Source organism: Mobula hypostoma, chromosome 4 (genome assembly GCF_963921235.1).
Source record: "Mobula hypostoma chromosome 4, sMobHyp1.1, whole genome shotgun sequence".
Classification (NCBI taxonomy): domain Eukaryota; kingdom Metazoa; phylum Chordata; class Chondrichthyes; order Myliobatiformes; family Myliobatidae; genus Mobula; species Mobula hypostoma.
Window position 1 is genome coordinate 192,055,632 of NC_086100.1, and position 19,613 is coordinate 192,075,244.

Sequence of the window (19,613 nt, forward strand, 5' to 3'; positions counted from 1 at the left end):
CAGGAGCCTCAGGACTCACACCACTAAATTCAGGAACCAAATGGCTTTTGAACCAAAGAGATGACTTCACTCAACTTCACTCACCCATCACTGAGCTGTTCCCGCACCCCATGGACTCACTTTCAAGGACTCTTCATTGCATGTTCTTGATATTTATTGCTTGCTTATTTGTTTGTTTGTTTGTTTGTTTATTTATTTATATCATTATTTCTTTCTTTTTGTATTTGCACAGTTTGTTGTCTTTTCAGTACTGGATGTCTGCCCAGTTGGTGTGGTCTTTCAATGATTTTATTGTGTTTCTTGGATTTATTGAGTATGCTCAAGAGTAAGTGAATCTCAGGGCTGTATATAGTGACTTACGTGCACTTTGATAATAGATTTACTTTGAGATTTTGAATTGGGCATTGTGGGCTCACTGGGCTGGAAGGGTCTGTTAGTGTGCTGTATCAGTGCCCCAACGTGATGAAGGCAAGCATGTGATAGTCCTTTTTTATCACCCTATCTGCATGTGTTACCACTTTCGGGGAGCTGTGACCTGCACCCCAGGATCCCTCGGGAGACTCCTTAGGGTCCTGCCATTTTCTGTATATTCTCCCTTTATATTTGACCTCCCAAAGTCCAACAGTTCATGCTTTCTTGGACTGAACTCCATCTGACATTCCTCAACACAAAATACTCTGCAGATGCTGGGGTTAAAGCAACACTCACAACACGCTGGAGGAACTCAGCAGGTCGGGCAGCATCCGTGCAAAAGATCGGTCAACGTTTCGGGCCGGAACCCTCCGTCAGGACTGAAGAGGGAAGGGGCAGAGGCCGGATAAAGAAGGTGGGGGGAGGGTGGGGAGGAGAAGGCTGGTAGGTTCCAGGTGAAAAACCAGTAAGGGGAAAGATAAAGGGGTGGGGGAGGGGGAGGGGAAGCAGGGAGGTGATAGGCAGGAAAGGTGAAGAAGGAATAGGGGAAAACACAATGGGTAGTAGGAGGAGGCGGAACCATGAGGGAGGTGATAGGCAGCTGAGGGAGGGGGCAGAGTGACATAGGGATAGAGGAAGGGAGGGGAATTACTGGAAGTTGGAGAATTCTATGTTCATACCAAGGGGCTGGAGACTACCTAGACGGTATATGAGGTGTTGCTCCTCCAGCCTGAGTTTAGCCTCATCGTGGCAGTAGAGGGGGCCATGTATGGACATATCTGAATGGGAGTGGGAAGCAGAGTTGAAGCGGGTGGCTACCGGGAGATCCTGTCTGTTGTGGCGGACAGAGCGGAAGTGTTGGGGTCATCTATTGCATCTGGTGCTCCCGGTGCGGCCTCCTCCTTCCTTCCCACCCTCCCCCCACCTTCTTTACAGGGCCTCTGCCCCTTCCCTCTACAGTCCTGACGAGGGTTCCGGCCCGAAACGTCGACCGATCTTTTCCACAGATGCTGCCCGACCTGCGGAGTTCCTCCAGCGTGTTGTGAGTCTGACATTCCTCCACCCGTAGCTGCAACTAATCTGTATCCTGGATGGAACTAGTGGGTTGCAGTGAAGTGCACAAAATTGTTGACTGGACACAGCCTGGTGATTTACATCCCGAAGGGCCGTCGTGGCCCAGCTTGTCTTGCACCTGCACTCTCTGTTGTGGTTTAATTCAGGTACAGGATATGCTGCAGATGCTGGAAATCTTAAACACACACAAAATCCTGGAGGAACTCAGCAGGTCAGGCGGCATGTATGGAGGAGAATAAGCAATTGATGTTTTGGGCCGTGGCCCTCCCTCAGGACTGGTTTAACGGTATCTCTGTCTGTTCCTCAGCTGATCACGCCGCATGCCATTCGAGTGCAGACGCCTCCGCGGCACATTCCTGGCGTGGTGGAGGTCACACTGTCCTACAAGTCCAAGCAGTTCTGTAAAGGAGCACCTGGGAGATTCGTCTACACAGGTCAGTGCTGTTCCACCAGGTGAGCCTGTACTTAGAAAGCATAGGGTAATGTGGATGTCGCATCCGGAGACTATATACTTGAAGTTACAACATCATGACTGTTCTATTGAATGAGCTTGTCAGTAGAGTGTTTCTACCTCACCAGGGAAGCCTGTACCTACACTTGCTGAGTTACAGATGGGAATTACTCCACTTGGTCAGACCATACATATATTGAGGGTCACAAGAGCTTACAACATTTAAAAGATTAGCTTTATTTGTCATACATCGCAGCATACAGTGAAATGCACTGTTGCATCAGCATGCAACTCAGTCCAAGGATATGTGGCAGGCGGTGGGGGGGGGGGGGCAGCCCACGAATGTCGCCATGCGGATGTCAACATAGCAGACACAGAACTCGCTAACCCTCATCCGTACGTCGTTGGAATGTGGGAGGAAACTCATGTGGTCACAGCTGAACATACAAACTGCCTGCAGGCAGTGATGGGAACTGGACCCTGGTCGTTGGTGCTGAATCTAGAGGAGCACACTATCATAAGAAGGTGGAAGAGGGTCAAGTAGGGGTGGGGGGGGGCTTAGGGAGGGGGTTGGTGGAAGGGATTGTCGTTGCTGCTCAACCCATATACAGGCTTGTTCATTGTTTGCTGGTTTGTGGAGAGCACTGACATTCCATCAGGTTACTCTCCATTTTCTTCCATCCATGTCATCCAGTCAAGTTTATTGTCACTTAACTACATACATGTATGTCACCAAACGAGAGAACGTTTCTCCGGACCAGGGTGTAACACAATAGCGCACATAACACACTAAACACTTAATAACTGAAGAAAGTGAGAATTATGTCTACAAATGAATTACACCCAGATAAACAAAGTAAAGTGCATAAGACTATAAGACCATAAGACAAAGGAGCAGAAGTCGGCCATTCGGCCCATTGAGTCTACTCCACCATTTTATCATGAGCTGATCCGTTCTCCCATTTAGTCCCATTCCCCCGCCTTCTCACCATAAACTTTGATGCCCTGGCTACTCAGATATCTATCAATCTCTGCCTTAAATACACCCAATGACTGGGCCTCCACTGCCGCCCGTGGCAACAGATTCACCACCCTCTGGCTAAAAAAATTTCTTCGCATCTCTGTTCTGAATGGGCGCTCTCCAATCCTTAAGTCATGCCCTCTCGTACTAGACTCCCCCATCATGGGAACCAACTTTGCCACATCCACTCTGTCCATGCCTTTCAACATTCGATATCTTGTAGGGTACAATACAAATTATCCATTGACACTTCGAATGCAATGTGGCAGGCAGTTCAGAAGCCTAATGGCCTGAACCCTGTTGGACATTGATAATGTAAGATGCTGCAGGCCCGTTTCCCTTGTTTAGTGGTGCGACAGGCAGTGTGGGAGCTGCATGGCCTCGCCTGCAGCGAATACTAGGGCTCAAACTGTGGGCTTGCCTGCTGCCGCAGTCCCGGAGAGAGATGCCGGAGGTAGTGTAGCATAGTGCCACGCTCAGTTGGGGGCTGGCATCTCCCGTCCTTGGTGCCCTCTAGTGTTCAATCAGTGGAATGACAGGCTGGATTGCAGTGGCTATGCACTACCAGGAATCTGTACAATCAATATTAAGATGTTGGACTATATATTTGCTTTTTTTAAAAAAAATATTTTGCACCTTGGCCTCAGAGGAATGCTGTTTCATTCAACTGTATTCATGTATGGTTGAACAGTAATTAAACTTGAATTTGATTTGAAAATATGTGGTGACACTTGCTGTGTAATAAATAATTTAATCTGAATCTGAGATTAGAGATTAGGTTTAATATGTCACAAGTATATCAAAACATTGAAACATTTAGTGAAATAGACATTTTGCATCAACAACCAACACAGTCGAAGGATCGTTCAGGGGGCAGCCCACAAGTGTTGTTATGCTTCCGAGGCCAATGTAGCATGGCCAAAATTCACGAATCGTAATGTCTGTGTATTGTGGATTGAAATCAGAGCACCCAGAGGAAATTCACATGGCTACGAGGAAAACATACAAACTCTTTACAGACAGCAGCAGGAGTCCATAAGACTATAAGATCATAAGATATTGGAGCAGAATTAGGCCATTTGGCCCATCAAGTCTGGTCCACCATTTCATCATGGCTGATCCAATTTTCCTCTCAGCCCCAATCACCTGCCTTCTCTCTGTATCCCTTCATGCCCTGACCAATCAGAATCAGGTTTATTAGCATCGGCATGTGACGTGAAATTTGTTAACTTAGCAGCAGTGGTTCAATGCAATACATAACCTAGAAGAGAGAAAAATATAATAAATAAAATAACAATAATAATAAATAAACAAGTAAACCAATTACAATATAAGTATATTGAATAGATTTTAAAAATGTGCAAAAACACCGGTAATACTGTATATTAAATAAAAAAGTGATGTAGTGTCCAAGGGTTCAATGTCCGTTTAGGAATCGGATGGCAGAGGGAAAGAAGCTGTTCCTGAATTGCTGAGTGTGTGCCTTCAGGCTTCTGTACCTCCTACCTGATGGTAACAGTAAGAAATGGACATGCCCTGGGAGCTGGAGGTCCTTAATAATGGACGCTGCATTTCTGAGACACTGCTCCCTAAAAATGTCCTGGGTACTTTGTAGGCTAGTGCCCAAGATGGAGCTGACTAGATTTACAACCTTCTGCAGCTTCTTTCGGTCCTGTGCAGTAGCCCCTCCATACCAGACAGTGATGCAGCCTGTCAGAATGCTCTCCACGGTACAACTATAGAAGTTTTTGAGTGTATTTGTTGCCATGCTAAATCTCTTCAAACTCCTAATGAAGTATAGCCGCTGTCTTGCCTTCTTTATAACTGCATCGATATGTTGGGACCAAGTTAGATCCTCAGAGATCTTGACACCGAGGAAATTGAAGCTGCTCACTCTCCCCACTTCTGATCCCTCTATGAGGATGGGTATGTGTTCCTTCATCTTACCCTTCCTGAAGTCCACAATCAGCTCTTATTGACGTTGAGTGCCAGGTTGTTGCTGTGGCACTACTCCACTAGTTGGCATATCTCACTCCTGCACGCCCTCTCATCATCACCTGAGATTCTATCAACAATGGTTGTACTGTCAGCAAATTTATAGATTTTATTTGAGCTATGCTTAGCCACACAGTCATGTGTATATAGAGAGTAGACCAGTGGGCTAAGCACACACCCCTGAGGTGCGCCAGTGTTGATCATCAGCGAGGAGGATATGTTATCACCAATCCACACAGATTGTGGTCTTCCAGTTAAGAAGTCAAGGATCTAATTGCAGAGGGAGGTACAGAGGCCCAGGTTCTGCAACTTCTCAATCAGGATTGTGTGAATGATGGTATTAAATGCTGAGCTATAGTCGATGAACAAGATGGACTAATTAAGAATCTATCAACTTTTGCCTTAAATATACCCAATGACTTGGCCTCCACAGCCGCTTGTGGCAGTGAACTCCACAGATTGACCACTTTCTGCCTAAAGAAATTCCTCCTCATCTCCGTTCTAAAAGGATGCCCCTCTATTCTGAGGCTGTGTCCTCTAGACCTAGACTCCCTGTCGCTGACGTAAAGAGATCGCGCAAAAGCCTAAGCTACTGTAGCCTAAACGCAGACTGATAGGACCAACTCGCTGGGCAACTGAGTCAGCGTGGACAAATAGAGCTGAAGGGGCTTTTTTTCTATTTTGTATGACTCTATGACTCAACTTAGAAACTGAGGCAAGGATCAACACTTCGACATAAAAGGACGTATATCTTACTCCCAAGTCTACCTTAAATAAAAGTGGAACGATAACATGAACTGTAGATCACTCAACAGTAACAACCATCGATGACTCAATTCCATCTCGTGCTCGCCAGTGATAATGACACCCTCACCCATCCCCCAAAATCTTCCCGCTCCTGATTGGTAGATTCCAGTGCATTCAAACCAATCAATAAACACTTTCCTGTTTCATCACAAGGTAATTGTAAAGAGTGAGGGGGAGGAGGAGCTCAGTTGACCTTTAACCCCAAATGCATTACTTAGCTGATATGAAGATGGATTACCTGATTCTGCCCAAACATATGTTGCAATTGAAGAAATCAGCATCACACACTCTGAGGTAATTGGTATTGATTTTCCGAGGGTCCTTTCACGAGCTGCTGAACAGCAGATTACACAAAGGAGATAATGCAGTTGCATTTTGCAATATTCTATTTCAAAGACCGTACAGAGAAATAAATTAACAGCCAGATGAATGAAGCCTCCGAGCTCAAACAGCGCTTTGCAAGGCCCTGGCGGATCAATGTGTCACTGGGTGTCCATACTATTCCACTCTGTTGTTTTAAAGCTGTTGATTTAAAGAGGGGATTTCTATCTTCACAAAACTCCCAAAGTATTTGGGGAACCATTTGAAGTAACATTGCAGGTAAGTTACCTCACTTGTATCAATAGTAACAGAACATTATACAGCACAGTACAGACCCTTTGGCCAATGATGTTGTGCTAACTCTTTAACAGATTCTAAGATAAATCCAAACCCTTCCCTCCCACAAATCCCTCCATTTTCTATTATCCATGTGCCTATTTAAGTGTTTCCTAAATGTCCCTAATATATCTGCATCCCAGAGTGCTTAAGGAAGTGGCCCAAGAAATAGTGGATGCATTAGTGATAATTTTTCAAAACTCGTTAGATTCTGGACTAGTTCCTGAGGATTGGAGGGTGGCTAATGTAACCCCACTTTTTAAAAAAGGAGGGAGAGAGAAACCGGGGAATTATAGGCCGGTTAGCCTAACGTCGGTGGTGGGGAAACTGCTGGAGTCAGTTATCAAGGATGTGATAACAGCACATTTGGAAAGCGGTGAAATGATCGGACAAAGTCAGCATGGATTTGTGAAAGGAAAATCATGTCTGACGAATCTCATAGAATTTTTTGAGGATGTAACTAGTAGAGTGGATAGGGGAGAACCAGTGGATGTGGTATATTTGGATTTTCAAAAGGCTTTTGACAAGGTCCCACATAGGAGATTAGTGTGCAAACTTAAAGCACACGGTATTGGGGGTAAGGTATTGGTGTGGGTGGAGAATTGGTTAGCAGACAGGAAGCAAAGAGTGGGAATAAACGGGACCTTTTCAGAATGGCAGGCGGTGACTAGTGGGGTACCGCAAGGCTCAGTGCTGGGACCCCAGTTGTTTACAATATATATTAATGACTTGGATGAGGGAATTAAATGCAGCATCTCCAAGTTTGCGGATGACACAAAGCTGGGTGGCAGTGTTAGCAGTGAGGAGGATGCTAAGAGGATGCAGGGTGACTTGGATAGGTTGGGTGAGTGGGCAAACTCATGGCAGATGCAATTTAATGTGGATAAATGTGAAGTTATCCACTTTGGTGGCAAAAATAGGAAAACAGATTATTATCTGAATGGTGGCCGATTAGGAAAAGGGGAGGTGCAACGAGACCTGGGTGTCATTATACACCAGTCATTGAAAGTGGGCATGCAGGTACAGCAGGCGGTGAAAAAGGCGAACGGTATGCTGGCATTTATAGCGAGAGGATTCGAGTACAGGAGCAGGGAGGTACTACTGCAGTTGTACAAGGCCTTGGTGAGACCACACCTGGAGTATTGTGTGCAGTTTTGGTCCCCTAATCTGAGGAAAGACATCTTTGCCATAGAGGGAGTACAAAGAAGGTTCACCAGATTGATTCCTGGGATGGCAGGTCTTTCATATGAAGAAAGACTGGATGAACTGGGCTTGTACTCGTTGGAATTTAGAAGATTGAGGGGGGATCTGATTGAAACGTATAAGATCCTAAAGGGATTGGACAGGCTAGATGCAGGAAGATTGTTCCCGATGTTGGGGAGGTCTAGAACGAGGGGTCACAGTTTGAGGATAGAGGGGAAGCCTTTTAGGACCGAGGTTAGGAAAAACTTCTTCACACAGAGAGTGGTGAATCTGTGGAATTCTCTGCCACAGCAAACTGTTGAGGCCAGTTCATTAGCTATGTTTAAAAGGAAGTTAGATATGGCCCTTGTGGCTACAGGGGTCAGGGGGTATGGAGGGAAGGCTGGGTTCTGAGTTGGATGATCAGCCATGATCATAATAAATGGCGGTGCAGGCTCGAAGGGCCGAATGGCCTACTCCTGCACCTATTTTCTATGTTTCTATGTTTCTATGTTTCTATCTGCCCCTATCACCACCTCTGACATAGTGTTCCACACACCCACCACTTTCTACGTACAAGGATTTACCTCTGACATCCCCAATATACTTTTCTTCAATCACCTTGAAACTTATTCCCTTTTGTATTAGTCATTTACGCATTGGGGAAAAAGTTTCTGGCTTTCCACTTGATCTATGCCTCTCATCACCTAATACAACTCTTGTCACGTCATCTCTCATCCTCCTTTTCTCCAAAGAGAAGAGCCCTCGCTCTTTCTGCCTATCTTCATAAAACATGCCCTCTAATCCAGACAATGTCTTGCTAAATCTCCTCTGCACCCTCCCTAAAACTTCCACAGCCTTGTAAAATGAAAACAAAATGCAGAAAATAGGGTAAACAACAGGAATTCTGCAGATGCTGGAAGTTCAAGCAACACACATCAAAGTTGCTGGTGAACGCAGCAGGCCAGGCAGCATCTCTAGGAAGAGGTGCAGTTGACGTTTCAGGCCGAGACCCTTCATCAGGACAGCGACATCCTGACGAAGGGTCTCGGCCTGAAACGTCGACTGTACCTCTTCCTAGAGATGCTGCCTGGCCTGCTGCGTTCACCAGCAACTTTGATGTGTGTTGCAGAAAATAGGGTTACAGCTTGAGTCCAAGAATGAGGAATGACCCAATATTTGGATGATTTAAACACCGGGCCAAATGGATTGAAAAGACAGGTTGTTGGCATCAGAGGCAAGGGTTGGCTGGTTCAGTTCACTACTCTACGACATTTACACGGCTTTGCGCTGAACTGAGGCTGTGGCTGGGGCTGGGGCCTGCTATGGCTGCTCTGAGCTTCGTGTTTTGGACTCACTGTTGCTCAGAACACGCCCTCCCCCCCACCCACCACTTGCTTTTATTAGTTTAGATTAGATTAGATTATGAGGACGCGCAGTCCTCTTTTAGTGTCATTTAGTAATGCATGCATTAAGAAATGATACAACATTCCTCCGGTGCGATATCACAGAAACACAGCACAGACCAAGACTGAAAAACTGACAAAAACCACATAATTATAACATATAGTTACAACAGTGCAAGCAATACCGTAACTTGATGAAGAACAGGCCACAGGCATGGTAAAAAGTGTTCAACGTCTCTCGAAAGTCCCACATCTCACATTGACGGGAGGAGGAAGAAAACTCTCCCTGCCATACCAGACTGCAGTCCGACTCTGAGTTGTCCAAAAACTTCGAGCCTCCGACCAGCCCTCCGACACTGAGCACCATCTCTGCCGAGCGCTTCAACTCCAGCCCTGGCCGCCAGCAGCAAGCAAAGCCAAGGATTTGGGGCCTTCCCTCTGGAGATTCTCCATTGCACAGTAGCAGCGGCAATGAACCGGGCATTTCAGAAGTTTCTCCAGATGTTCCTCTGTGCTTCTCACGGCTGTCTCCATCAAATCAGAATCGTGCACGGCCCCTATTGAACAAATATGATATCATTTCAGCAGAGAGGCTGTGCGCGCTGCGTTGAGCTGCCATCTTCTCCTCCCGCCTCTATTGTTTGCATGATTTGTTCATTTTCTCGCTCTGCACACTGGTGTTTGATGGTCTTTTTTATGGGTTATCTTGAGTTTCTTTGTTTTGCCGCTGGCGGTAAAGGGGACAAATCTGAAGCTTGTATAACGTATACACGCTTTGAACAGCTACAGAGGAAGTGCAGTGCAGACAGACTAATGAAGTAAAAGAGGTAGACTGGAAGAGATCAAGAGTTCACCTTTAGGATGCAAGAGGCCCGTTTACTGGCGGGGTAGAAATTGTCCTTGAGCCTGCTGGTAAGTGGTCTCAGGTTTTTGCATTTTCTACCCAATGGCACAGGGGAAAAGAGAACATGTCTAGGGTGGCAAGGGTCATTGATTATGTTGGCCGCTTTTCCAGAAACAGTGGGAAGTGTAGACGGACTCATTGGAGGGGAGGCTGGTTCTTGTGATGTGCTGAGCTGTGTCCGCAACTCCCTGCACTTTCTTGGGCAGACCAATGGTTCAATTTAATGGCAGACAATGTATACAGTATACAACCTAAATCCTTACTCTTTGCAAATATCCAAGAAACAGAGAAACAAAACAAAGAATGAATGACGGAAAAACTTTAGAACCCCAAAGCCTCCTCCCCCTCCCACACACAAGCAGCAACAAAGCATAAACTCGCCTCCCTCCCCCTCCCCCTCACCCCACTTGCTCCAACAAAAGCCTCACCCCCCCCAACTACTTGCCAAGCACCCAGAGACCGTGATCTATAGACCACCAAAAACAACAGTCTAGCCAACACTTCGATATGTCCTCAGGCCCTCTCTCTCAGTGACGAGGGAGAGGGAGATACTTGTCCTGCCACGGCGAGAGGAGATGCCAACAGCTCGCTGTTTTGATGTTACAGCCTGCAACATCGCGTTTTTGGTGTTCCCCGACTCAAGAAACAGCAGACTTTTTCTCACCATCAAGAGAGAATGAGTGAGAGAGAGTAACCGCCCGAGTGCAGAGGCCTCCGAAAGCCGTGCCTGCTGTCTCAATGTTTCGAACATCCGTGACACCAGCGAGGAATCAGGTCATTCACAAAGCCGCACTAGGAAAGCGCTCGTCTTCCAAGCCACTTCTGGAGATCCTGCAGCGTTGGCTGCCCAGCAAGTTGCAAAGAGTGAGAACCCACTGCCCGGCCCGTGTTTATGAAGAATGAACTTTGAGCGTAGCTGTAGGTTATGAATTCCGACAGGACCCCAGCCACCTTGAAAAGAAATAAAAGAGACATGAGAACAGAATATTTAAGCTGTTTCACGTATGAACTTGGAGAAGTCCCCCAGGTCCACAAGAACTTCTGGCACCATCTTCAGCTCATCCCACTCCAAACTTCGAAGCATCCAGACAGAAGGCTGTCTATGATGCATCTGTAAAGATTGGTGAGAGTCCTCAGCAACATGCCAGATTTTCTCAGCATCCTGAAGAAGTAGAGGTGCTGGGGAGTTTTCCTGGTCTAGTGTCCATGTGGCTTGACCAGCCTGTTCCACTTAGAGACATCCAGTAAATGCCAATATTGCCAGTGATGTCACTTTCTGTGAGGAAATCATATAAAGAGGCTCGGTGGAGTGGCTCAGAAGATGAGTTAAGGTGATTTCCAAGATGCTCACTTAAAGCTTGAAGGTCAGTCCTCTTTCTTTCCTAGGGCAGAAAAGAGTTTCTGCCAACATTCAACTCATCAAAGCTTCCACCGAAAGGTCAAGTAGAAAATTATCACATTATCAAAGGTACCAAAAGGACTAAACTACTGATATGGAGACAGCTGAAATTGAACTAATTCAAACAATCTGAAGTAAAAGAATTTATATCAGAGGAGTGACCGTGAAATTATCTGATCATCGAAACCTTTGATCAGATCATTGGAGAGGACTAGAATATAAAAGCAAGGATATTATGCTGAGGCTTTATAAGGCATTGGTCAGACCGCATTTGGGGTATTGTGAGCAGTTTTAGAACATAAAACGTAGAACAGTACAGCACAGGCAGAAGCCCTTCAGCCGACAATGTTGTGCTGAACCAACTGAATCAGTAATCAAATGTCTAATCTCTTCTGCCTACAAAATGCTCATATCCATACCTTTTCCTCACGTTCACGTGCCTATCTAAATGTCTCTTAAGAATCCATAACTTTTCTGCCCCTACCACTAGCCCAGGCACCTAACACTCTGTGTACAAAAAAACTTGCCCCTCACATCTCCTTTGAAATTTCCCCCTCTCACCTTAAGTGCACGTTCTCCAGTGTTAGACATTTCAACCCTGGGAAAATGATGCTCTCTATTCTATCTAAGTCTCTCATGAACTTCTATCAGATCTCCCCTAATCTAAGAAAGGGCATGCTGACATTAGAGAAGGTCCAGGGGAGGTTCATGAGAATGATCCTGCGATTGAATGGTTAACATAGGAGGAGAGTTTGATGGCTCTGGGCCTTTACTCACTGGAATTTAGAAGAATGAGAGGGGATCTCATTGAAACTTATTGAATATTGAAAGCTCTGGATAGGGTGGATGTGGAGAGGATATTTCCTATAGCGGGGGAGTCTAGCACCAGAGAGCACAGCCTCAGGATAGAAGGACTTCTTTTTATCACAGAGATGAGGAGGAATTTCTTTTACCAGATAGTGGTGAATCTGTGGAATTCATTGCCACAGATGGCTGTGGAGGCCAAGTCATTGGCTATATGTAAAGCAGAGGTTGGTAGGTTCTTGATCAGTCAGGGAGTCCAAGGTTACGGGGAGAAGGCAGTAGAATGGGGTTGAGAGTGATAATAAATCAGCCATTACTGAATGGCGGAGGGGACCTGACGGGCCGAATAGCCTAATTCTGCTTTTATGTCTTATGGTCTAATCAAACAAAATCACCATTAAGGGGAAAAGCATGTCTGATTTTTTTGAGGAAGTTTCCATCACAGCGGATCAAAAGACAAGGTCAAGTTCATTGCCAAAATCAGAATCAGGTTATTTCACTTGCATATGTCATGAAATTTGTTGTTTTGCGGCAGCAGTAAATAGAATACATAAAATATTACCACACGAGAACAGGAATATAGAAATAAAAATAAGTCGCACTAAAACAGAGCAAGATAGTGAGGTAGGTGCTGTGAGTTCATGGACCATTAAGGAATCTGATGCAGAGGGGAAGAAGCCGTTCCTACACAGCTTCCGTTGAGCAGGTGTTAATGCACAAGTAGACCCATGCTGAGGTGCAACCAAAAACTGACTTACAGCAGCTTCACAGGCACATGGGGCACATGGTATAAAATAAGCAGCTTTCTCAAGAAAAACATAAATTAATTATAAATTATTTCTGTTTAAACTACTTATGAAGAAAGCACGGCAGCAGCTCTACTTCCTTAGGAGCCTGCGAAGATTTGGAACGACATCTATAACTTTGACTGACCTCTAAAGATGTGTGGTGGAGAGTAGGTTGACTGTTTGCATCGTGGCCTGGTATGGAAACACCAATGCCCTTGAATGGAAAATTGAGGTAGTGGAAATGGCCCAGTCCATCATGGGTGATGCCCTCCCCATCATTAAGCACATCCACACGAAACGTTGTCGCAGGAAAACAGCATCGTTCGTCATCAGAGTCTCCCACCAGGGCATGCCCTTTTCTCACTTCTGCCATCAGGAAGAAGGTACAGGAGCATCAGGACTCACAGCTCTAGGTTCAGGAACAGTTATTACCCCTCAAACATCAAGCTCCTGAACCAGAGGGACTAACTTCACTCAACTTCACTTGCCCCAGCGACAAACTGTTCCCACAACCTATGGACTCATGTTCAAGGTCTCATCATTCCATGCTCTTGATATTTATTACTTATTTATTATTATTCTTTTTTTCTTTCTTTTCGTATTTGCACAGTTTGTTGTATTTGCACACTGGTTGTCTGCCCTGTTGGTGCAGCCTTTCATTGATTTTTAAATGATTATTGGATTTACTGAGTATGCCCGCAAGAAAATGAATCTCAAGGTTGTATATGGTGACATATATATACTTTGATAATAAATTAGCTTTGAACTTTGAATTATACACAATTTTTACAAGAAAGAGCAAAAGTCTATTTTAATACAAAATGATCATAGTGTTGCTGAACGGTAGTGATTGTGACATGAACTGAATGGTTGAAGGGGAGTAGGTGCTTCTGAGCCTGGTGATGTGGAAATTCAGGCTTCTGTAGTTCCTACCCGATGGTAGCTGAGAGAAGATGGCATGGCCCAAGTGGTGAGAATCTGCTTTCTTAAGGCAGCATCTCATGTAGATTCTACCGATAGTCGGGAGGGATGTACCCATGATGCATTGTGCAGAGTCCACTACTCTCCTCAGTTTCTTTCATTTTTGAGCTTTTGAATTGCCACACCAGACCATGATGCAACAAGTCAGGATATTTTCAACAATACATCTGTAGAAGGTTGTAGAGGGTAAGGTAAGAAGCTGAACCTCCTTAATCCAGTGGGCAGGAATTACGAGGTATTCTTAGACTTCAAGAAGGTGTTCATCAATGCACCTCACAAAACGTTCCTTCCAAGTTAGAAATTTCCTAAGTACTATACTTTCTTCCTTTCCAATGCTTCCTCCTACATATATTTTAGATTCGATAATTAACCTCAATCCATGTCAGAAAGGTGCATCGGCTATGATTTATAATATTATTATGAAACTTAGGAAAGCTCCATTTGATAAGATTAGGGTAGATTGGGAACAGGAGTTGGGGCTTACCATTTCTGTGGATGATTGGGGGCAGATTTTACAATTAGTTAATACTTCCTCTATTTGTGCTAAACATTCCCTAATTCAATTTAAAGTGGTTCATAGAGCACATATGTCCAAAGATAAGTTAGCGCGTTTTTACTCGCATATTAATCCTTTCTGTGATAGATGTTTGGGGCAGATAGCCTCTTTAACTCATATGTTTTGGTCTTGCCCTACTTTGGAAACTTTTTGGAGAGATATTTTTAATATTATTTCTAAGGTATTAAATATAGATATCTCTCCTCACCCTATTACTGCTATCTTTGGACTACCTAAAATTTCTAGTAATCTTTCCCCTTCAGCCCGTAGAATGATTGCATTTCTTACTTTAATGGCGAAAAGATGTATTTTACAACATTGGAAAGAGCTTAATGCTCCAACTACCTTTTTTTGGTTTTCTCAGACGATTTTATGTTTGAATTTGGAGAAAATTAGAAGTAACCTTTATGATTCTTCATTTAAATTTGAACAGATTTGGGGACCTTTTATTCGATATTTTCATTTAATGTAATATTTACCCTTCTTGTTTTTTTTTCACTGTTTTTAATGGAGGTCGGGATTGAGGACGTGATTTTAAGTTTAACTCTGTTTGGTTTCAAGTTAGCCCATTGCTTTGCCTTGCTTTTAGTTAGTTGCACGGTGGGTTTTTTTTGGGGGGTTTTTTTTTCTTTTTTTCCATTGATATATACAAAATTTAGTATACTATTATGTTATCTTGGTTTCTTATGTTTAAATTACATTGTTTGTAGTATTTTTTTTGGTATTGATACCTTTTGGAATTTTATTATACTTTAACATTGTATTAATGTTTATATGGCTTACCTTTTTTGTATACTTACTCAATAAAAAGATTTAAAAAGAAAAAGAACAAAACGTTCCATCACATTTTAAGAGTCTATGGTGTGTAGGGTGAGGTATTGGCACGTAGAAAGCATTGGTTCATAGCTAGGAAGCAACATATAGGATAAAGAGTTATTTTCGGATGGGTAATTTGTGATTGGTGATCATCTTTTGTACAGTCTTTGTGTGTAGTTTTTCATTGACTCTATTGTCTTTCTTTCTTCTACTGTAAATGCTTGTAAGAAAATGAATCTCTAGGTAGTATATGGTGACAAACTGTAAACATAAATCAATAATAAATTTACTTTGAACTTTGATCTCAAAGTGATCTCTGTTGAGCCAGTGTAAGAGACATAGGGCAGACAGATGAGAGGAAAGTTAGGATGGTCTGCTGAAAGCTCAGATATGAGGGACAATATCTTCCAACATCGCACATTATGAACATCGGGACACAAATTTCAATCCATTATCAAAAATTGCCCTTTCTAATGAAAGGTCTTCAACCCAAAACATCAACTCTCTTTCCCCCTCCATTGATGCTGCCTGACCCACAGATTATTTTCAATACTTACTGATTTTATTTCTAGTTTCCAGCATCTGATTTTTTATCCTTCTTAAGGTTGAGGTGAAGCAACCTTTAGAACATAGAACATACAGCATAGAACACAAACAGGACAGTGCAGACCCTTTGGCCATGACATTCTGCTGACATCTTACCTAATCTAACCTTTCCCTCCTACATAACCTTCCACTTTTCTATCATCCATGTGCCTATCTAAGAATTTACTTTCCTCTAATCTCCTTAAAATTATCCCCCCACATATCAGCCGTTTCCACCCTGGGAAAAGTCTCTGGCTGTCCACTTTATTTATGCCTCTTATCAACTTGTACACATCTATTCATTTCTCATCCTTCTTTGCTCCAAAGGAAAAAACCCTGGCTTGCTCAACCTACAGTACTGTGCAAAAGGCTTCGGCGTATGTATATATATATATATATATATATATATATCTAGGTGGCTAAGACTTTCGCACAGTACAGCAGTAATGGCATCCTACTGCTGTCACAAAAAAAAACAAATTTCATGACATATGTGCGTGATGATCAACCTGATTCTGATATTGGTCTGTATGGTGGACTGACAGTGGGTAGGGGGTAGGGAAAGGGGAATCGTGGTTGGGAAAAGGAGAAGGGAGAGAGAAGGGAGCAGGTAGCACTAGAGAGACATTCTGTAATGATCGATAAACCAATCGTTTGGAATCTAATAACCTTGTCTGGTGTCTCAGGGCTGGGTGTGTCTGCTCCCGCACCCCCCCCAACCCCGGCACCCCGTCTCTGCCACCTATTCCACACCCCTCCCATGGCCCTCCACCTTCGCCATTCCCAACACCTCTGCTCTGCCAGATTTACAGACTCACATTCCACTCCACATTGACAAATACAGTACTGTGCAAAAGTCTCAAATGCTTTAGCTCCATATGTGTGCTTAAGACTTTTGTATAGGACCATATCCTCATAAGGCATGCATTCTAACCCGGGCAGCATCCTGGTGAATCTCCTCTGCACCCTCTCTAAAACTTCCACATCCTTCCTATAATGAAGCGACCAGAACTGAACTCAATACTCTTAACTGTGGTCAAGCCAGAGTTTTATAGAGCTCCAACATTATTCTGTGGCTCTTGAACTCAGTGTCCCAACTAATGCAGGCTAACACGCCTTATTAACAAGCCTGTTAATGTGTGGAAGGAGGAGTTGATCGAGCTATGCAAAATAATGACGGTTCAAAGTTCAATGTCAATTTATCATCAAAGTACATGTATGTATGTCATCATATACAACCCTGAGATTCATTTTCTTGCAGGCAATCACAGTAAACACAATAGAATCAGTGAAGCACTGCACCTAACAGGATGGACAATGTGCAAAAAAAAAGTGCAAATACAAAAAGAGAGAAAAAAATTATTATTGTAATGGTAAACAAATAAATAAATAAACAATAAAAATTGAGAACATGAGATGATGAGTCCTTGAATGGTAAGGTGGATGGTAGGAAAATCTTCCCCAGGCTGGTCTGGAGGCTAAGTCATTGGGTATATTTAAGGTAGAGGTTGATAGATTCTTAATAGTCAGGGCATGAAGGGATATGGGGAGAAGGCAGGAGATTGGGGCTGAGAGGAAAATGGATCAGTCATGATGAAAGGGCATAGCAGACTTAATGGGCCAAATGGCCGACTTCTGCTCCTATATCTTACGGGTTTATCATCTTATAATGGAGAGAATTCAAGCATCATAGAGTCATAGAAAAGTACAGCCAGAAACAGATCCTTCAGCCCATCTAGTCAATGCCGAACCATTTAAACTACCTACTCCCATTGACCTGCATCAGGACGAAAGCTCTCCAGGAGAGTATGGATTTAGTTAGGGTATGGAGAATGAGGTTGAGCAGGGATCTGAAGGAGAATATTTTCATCCAGAGGTTGGTTATAATCTGGAACACACTGCCTGAGAAAGTGGTGGAGGCAGGATCTCTTGACACATTTCAGTATGTGGATGTGGCATTATTTTACGGCTCTTACATTCAATCCCCCGATGAATGAAGGCCAGCACACCGTAAACACCCTTTTGGCTTGTACTTTTTCTGACATTCTGATGTTTGTCAGAGTTGAGGTGAAATAACTTCTGAGAGCATTTTCTCAGCTGTAGTTGCCATCAAACCACTGGTTGTTCCTGCGTCAATCAAGCCAATCTGGAGATTGATAAAGGGGGAAGGAAAAGGCAGGGGAGCAATAGAAGTTAATCCAAGACAGATAAGAGCCACAAGGAGAGCGGGAGAAAGGATTTGATGTAAATATTTAAATAGGTGATTGATAAATAAATCAGCCATTTGGATGTAACCAAGCATGTTGCAACAGAACAGCCCAAGTAACAAGCCTGTGCTTTACAGACCCTTTGCTTAGTGCAAACAATCTGCCTTAAATCAATTTGATTTATCACGGAGCTTTTGGAAGTGAATCTTCAGCAAAGAGTCTTTCAATAGAAAGCAAATATTGTAATTTTGGTAATAAAGTCTATTTGCAGCTCGCTGGCTGTGCCATGCTCATTGTAAAGGTGTGCATGAGCACAGGGAGAGAGCATCTGATTGTTATTCATGAAAGGGTGAGTTATGCATATTTGTGTAAACAAGCTATTCGGTTCGTTTATATTTGGAGTGTCAATCATTTTAGCGAGTACAAGATCTGTACTTGACAAACTGGAGTGAGCAACTTGCTTGACAAATTGTCCCCAAAGTCAAATCTGACAGCCTTTTCGTGATTAATGGCCTGATTATGGGAGCATTTTTTTCTCTACGAATTTCAAATTTGCATTACATAAAGATGAAAATTGTTTCTACCATGCTGGAACAGGCAGGGATTCGGATCTGTATGGGAGTGGCAGTTCTTTAGTCGGGGGAGGGGGGTGGGGGGGTGATACGTTCCTTGTCTAGGAAGGAAAACGGCCCATAGGAAGCCCACGTGGTTCGGCTTTCTGCCATCTGTCAGTCAAACCTGTCTCAATCTTCTGTGTGTCACATGCTTGTACTGCAATTTTAATGGCCCATGAAGCAGGTACATTAGGGGCATAATCTTAAAGTGATTGGAGGGAAGTATATGGGGGATGCCAGAGGTCATTCGTTTACACAGGGAATGGTGAATGTGTGAAAAGCCTGGCTGGGGTGGGTAGTAGAAGCAGATAGATTAGGAATATTTAAGAAACTCCTCGATAGGCACATGGTCGAAAGAAAAATGTAGGAGGGAAGCATTAGGTTGATCTTAGGGTAGGTTGCCCTTTCACCTCCCAGAAGAACCATCATCATTCAATTAAAAAATATGGCTAATGCAAGAGGGCATGATCTTAAGGTGACTGGAAGAAAGTTTAGGAGGGATGTCTGACGTAGTTTTTATACCCAGGGCGTGGTGCTGTCATGTTCTACAGTTCTGTGCAAAGGTCTTGGGCACATATATATAGCTGGCATGCCTAAGACTTTTGTACAGTGTACTGTAGTAATTTTATGTATTACACTGTAATTCTGCTGCAAAAAAAAACAATTTCATGACATATTTTGAGTGATGATAAACCTGATCCTGTTGTGGGTCTCTTTCTGAACTGAGAGTGGGAAGGGGGCAGGGAGAAGCGAGGCTTGGTTGGGTAATGGGGAAGGGAGAGGGGAGGGAGTGGGTTTCCTCCCCAGAGCAAGGGTTCCCAATCCTTTTTGCACCATAGACCATTACCATTAACTAAGGCAACTGTGGACTCCAGGGTGGAAACCCTGAACTAGAGAAACATTCTACAATGAGCAGTAAACCAAATTATGGTACCTTGCCTGATGACTCACGGCT

The 19,613-nt window shown here is 43.8% G+C and overlaps 1 protein-coding gene across 1 annotated transcript in view; it reads left to right on the forward strand.

Moving 5' to 3' along the window:
• Nucleotides 1-19,613, forward strand: part of LOC134345011 (transcription factor COE3-like) — a 496,949-nt gene that overhangs the window by 388,800 nt on the left and 88,536 nt on the right. The window contains exon 10 of the mRNA XM_063045143.1: nt 1,793-1,919. Coding sequence (XP_062901213.1) covers nt 1,793-1,919 — 127 coding nt within the window. The remainder of the gene's footprint in view (nt 1-1,792; nt 1,920-19,613) is intronic.